The sequence below is a fragment of the Heteronotia binoei genome, chromosome 15 (assembly GCF_032191835.1).
Source record: "Heteronotia binoei isolate CCM8104 ecotype False Entrance Well chromosome 15, APGP_CSIRO_Hbin_v1, whole genome shotgun sequence".
In the NCBI taxonomy this organism is placed as follows: domain Eukaryota; kingdom Metazoa; phylum Chordata; class Lepidosauria; order Squamata; family Gekkonidae; genus Heteronotia; species Heteronotia binoei.
In genome coordinates this window covers 41489076-41493274 of record NC_083237.1, presented here as the reverse complement: position 1 = coordinate 41493274, position 4199 = coordinate 41489076, and the positions used below count along the sequence as shown (strand labels likewise).

Sequence of the window (4199 nt, the reverse complement as noted above, 5' to 3'; positions counted from 1 at the left end):
AGTTGATCTTCCTGGTGATCCCCCTGCCATCCGGGTCATCTCGTCCCACAGTCCCTTGGTCACGTCCTCCACCTCCTTGCGCACCATCACACGGAATTCGCAGACCACCTCATCTTCCTCCTCCTTCGGGGCCGGGGCCTCCGGATCCTTCTCCCCCGGATCAGGATCACCTTCTGGCAGGGGAACGACCACGATGGTATCGATCTCCTCCGGCTCCACCGGTCCCATATTGTCGCCCCCTTGGTTGGCCAACTTCACCTGGCGCATGTGTCTGGTTAGGATGGCCTCTCTTTGCACCGGGGCCTCGTCCATCGTGGTGGTGGAGGTCCACGGTTGCCACTGCCGGGGTGTGACCAGGAGCTGTTGGATCTGGAGAGGCAAGCCTGGTCCTCTCCGTGCATCCAGCACATGCCATGGTACAGGAACTCTGTCTTCAGGTTCGGGAAACTCACCGCCTCCTGGAATCTTTTCAGCCATTCAGCTATAAAGTGGCCAGGGCGGTTAAGCTTCAAAAAGGATTCTTCTCAAAATGTCAAGCATGCGGGTTCAGTGACGAGTCAAAATTGATACAAAGACTACATTTATTGATAGACCGATACTTTGGCTCAAGCCGGTGCTTGAGAAGAATGAAACCAATACATTGAAACACAACTTTTAAGATACACTTCAAAGGGATTCCTACAAGGGGAGGGAAAGCAAGGGAGCATTCACACATAGAATATCAAAACTACATACATTCCCAGGGCGTTATCAGGCATTCGGCCTTGCAGTGCCCAGATGGCTTATCCTCCTGGAGGAGAATTTCATGGGAAGGTGCTGATTGCTTTGTTCCCTCTAATTAATTAATAAAGCAAGAAAAGAGTCAAGAAAGGATAATAAACTAGCAGCATTTGGTTCTCTGGGATATTACCCAGGCCTGCTTTCAGTCAGGCCCTAAACTCATTAGTTATTGATCAGAATTAGACATGCTTGACACTCAGTAGCTCAGTAGCCTGATCTCAGTAGCTGGAAGGGAGACCACACCCAAGACTCCATAGAGGAAGGCAATGGCAAACCACCTCTGCTTCTCAGCTACGCTGACAGCCCCATGCCAGGATTGTTATGACTTGGCTGCAGCTTAATGACACTTTACACACATAGAAGCACACAGAGTATCAAGGACACTTAAGCTATATCAAGCCTAAATGTCCCTTCCCCAAAATCCTCATCACATATTAGTGAGGAGACAGAATCTCTAAAAACAAAGGGTTGGATGTAACAAGATGTGTACAGGTGAGAAAGTTCCTCTTTGATCACCCCAGGGGTTGTGAGACATGCATGGACAAAAGCTATGTAGGATGGAGGTTGCAGTAAAGAGAACTGAGTGAGATTGAGTCAAAAAGCTGGCTGTATCATGGTACATGCACATACATCATTGATTGCTTTTGGAGCTGTATATACATTAGAAAGGAAGGGGCAATGACCTCAGTGCATATAGCACTACATGTAAGAGATCAGCAGTCTGGTAATTTTCACATTAATTTGACCCTTGGGCTCAATTTTGACAATGTGAAAAAACATTTTTAAAAATCTATCACACTAAAAGGAATCATCCTGTTCTCCGCCTGTCTGTCTGTGACACACATAATTCACCAGGAAATAAATCTGGGAATCTCAAAACTGGCCACCTGCTTCAGGAAGATGGTGGCCATTGCAATGCCAAAAATGAAGGAAATTGATCATTCAGGATAATCATGGTCATGACAATCCTGCTGCCTCCATGTGACATTTGTAGTGGGAGCGAAGATTTCCTTTCAATTGCAGATGGAAATTGTTGAAAAATAAAACTAGGAATCTCAGCCATGGCTACCAGCATCAGGATAATGAAAGAACTTGCATTCCTAAAAAAGAAGGGAAGCGAAACATCCTGCTCCATGTAGTCAGCAATGCATAAGTAAATAAATTAGTTTGCTCTAGCGCCATTTTTCCTGAGCTAAGACAAAAATGTGTAAGAAGAGGCTAAAAAACTGTGAGCTAGCTCACACTAACTCAGTTTAGAGGGAACTCTGAATGTGAGTGCAGCAAACAATGGCATTAGTGAGCAGAGCAAGCAAGCATACCTATAATGGCTAATATGTCACAGCCAGCATTCAGTATTGGCTCATCACCTTAACTGTTTTCATTTGCAGCCATTAAGTGATAAGCACTTATTATTTTTTTTAAAAAAACCCTTAATACTAGACACAAGGTGGCTAACAGCAATTAAATAAACACATCACAACACTAAGAAAACAGAATTGATGCAGACAGCACTACCACAGAACAAAATTATTTTTGCTGCACAAATATTCTCCTGCCCAGTGTTCGCTTCAATGCACCTTTGACTTCCTTGTTCCTCAAGCTGTAGATGATAGGATTTAACATGGGGGTGAGGACAGTGTAGGAGAGAGAGAGGATCTTCTTTGTGTCTGGAGAGTAAGTAGATTTGGGTCTGAAGTAGGTCGATGTGGCTGTGCCATAAAACAGAGTCACCACCACAAGGTGAGATGAACAGGTTGAGAAGGCTTTGTGCCTGCCTTCTGCAGATGGCATTCTCAGGATGGTAGTGATGATGCGGACATAAGTGAGAAGGATTAACAGGAAAGGAAACATGATGAATAGTACTGTGGCTGTGAGAGCTTCAATTTCAAACATGTGGGTATCAGCACAGGCTAGTTCTAGTACTGGAGGACTGTCACAAAAGAAGTGATTGACTATGTTGGGTCCACAAAATGGCAAGCTGAATATCCATGTGGTCTGGACAGTTGACACAGGGAAACCTGAGAACCATGAAGCACCAGCCAGTTGGAAGCAAGCTTTTTGGTTCATGATATCAGGATAACGTAATGGGTTGCAGATGGCAATATAACGGTCATATGCCATCGCAGCAAGAAGGCAGCACTCCGCAGCACCAAAGAAAAAGAAGAAATACATTTGTGCAGCACAACCATTATAGGAGATGGTCTTGTTCTCTGTCAAGAAGTTCACCAACATTTTGGGGACAATGACCAAATTGAAGCAGATTTCCAAAGAAGACAAGTTTCGGAGGAAGAAGTACATGGGGCTCTGAAGGGCAGAGTCCAATGTTGTGATGAGAATAATGAGGACATTTCCGGTCAGAGTTATAGTGTACACCAGAAGGAAGATGATGAAAAGAGGAGCTTGGAGCTCAGGATGATTAGAAAACCCAACAAGAATGAATTCTGTGACAGTAGTCTGATTCTCTTCAGTTTTTTCTGTTTGTCTCATAGTGTCTGGAGTAGTGATAAATGGTTAATTGTTCTGGCAATTTTCTGAAGATGTATCAACGTGGCTCTACCTTTCTTTATCTATTCAACTTCCACATTTCTGTTAATGCATGCTACAGTAACCAACCAAGAATAATTTCAGTTATGGACAATGTGGAGAGGTGGGATCTATTTATACATTAGTTTTGATAGGTTTTACATTTTTTTAAAAAAGTCATTTTTAGAATATTTAGAAGAAGAAGAAAACTGCAGATTTATACCCCACCCTTCTCTCTGAATCAGAGACTCAGAGCGGCTTACAATCTCCTATACCTTCTCCTCCTACAGTAGACACCCTGTGAGGTGCATGGGGCTGAGAAAGCTCTCCCAGCAGCTGCCCTTTCAAGGACTACTCCTGCAATAGCTATGGCTAACCCAAGGCCATTCCAGCAGCTATAAGTGGAGGAGTGGGGAATCAAACCCAGTTCTCCTAGATAAGAGTCCGCACACTTAACCACTACATCAAACTGGCTCTCTCATTACTTTTTTCCTTCTCTTGTATCAGAATGTGACAGCAATCCCTTGCACTCATATTTCACTTAAACAAAATTAAAATAAGCGTTTTTGGGGGTTGAGTGGAAATCTGTTCACTCCCTTGCTAATAACTTTTTGGTGACAGGTATCTTTTTTTTAAATAAGTGCAGGAAAATCCATTAAAAGTGATTTTATAATCCATTAAAACCAAATTTATAATTTATTTTCAATTCAGAATTTTCTTATTTACAAATTCTTTATTTTTCAAAAAGGAAATCACTCTATTCCATCAGCTCTTTAAAGCATAATTATTTTACTTGTCCTCTGCAGAAGTACAATACTTCTTAGAACCATAGAGTTGGAAGGGACATCCAGGGGAATCTAGTCCAACCCCCTACACCTAGATTTATGGCACTTCGC

At 42.9% G+C, this 4199-nt stretch overlaps 1 protein-coding gene across 1 annotated transcript; it reads right to left on the bottom strand.

The window, feature by feature from the left end:
- Positions 1–2307: 2307 nt before the first annotated feature.
- Positions 2308–3267, bottom strand: LOC132583850 (olfactory receptor 10A4-like). Its single transcript, XM_060255553.1, has one exon. The coding sequence runs from the start codon at positions 3265–3267 to the stop codon at positions 2308–2310; it is 960 nt and encodes a 319-aa protein (XP_060111536.1).
- Between the last annotated feature and the right edge of the window lie 932 nt (positions 3268–4199).

Excerpts from the sequence above, each read along its gene's own strand:
- LOC132583850 (XM_060255553.1), bottom strand. The coding sequence starts at position 3,267 with ATGAGACAAACAGAAAAAACTGAAGAGAATCAGACTACTGTCACAGAA.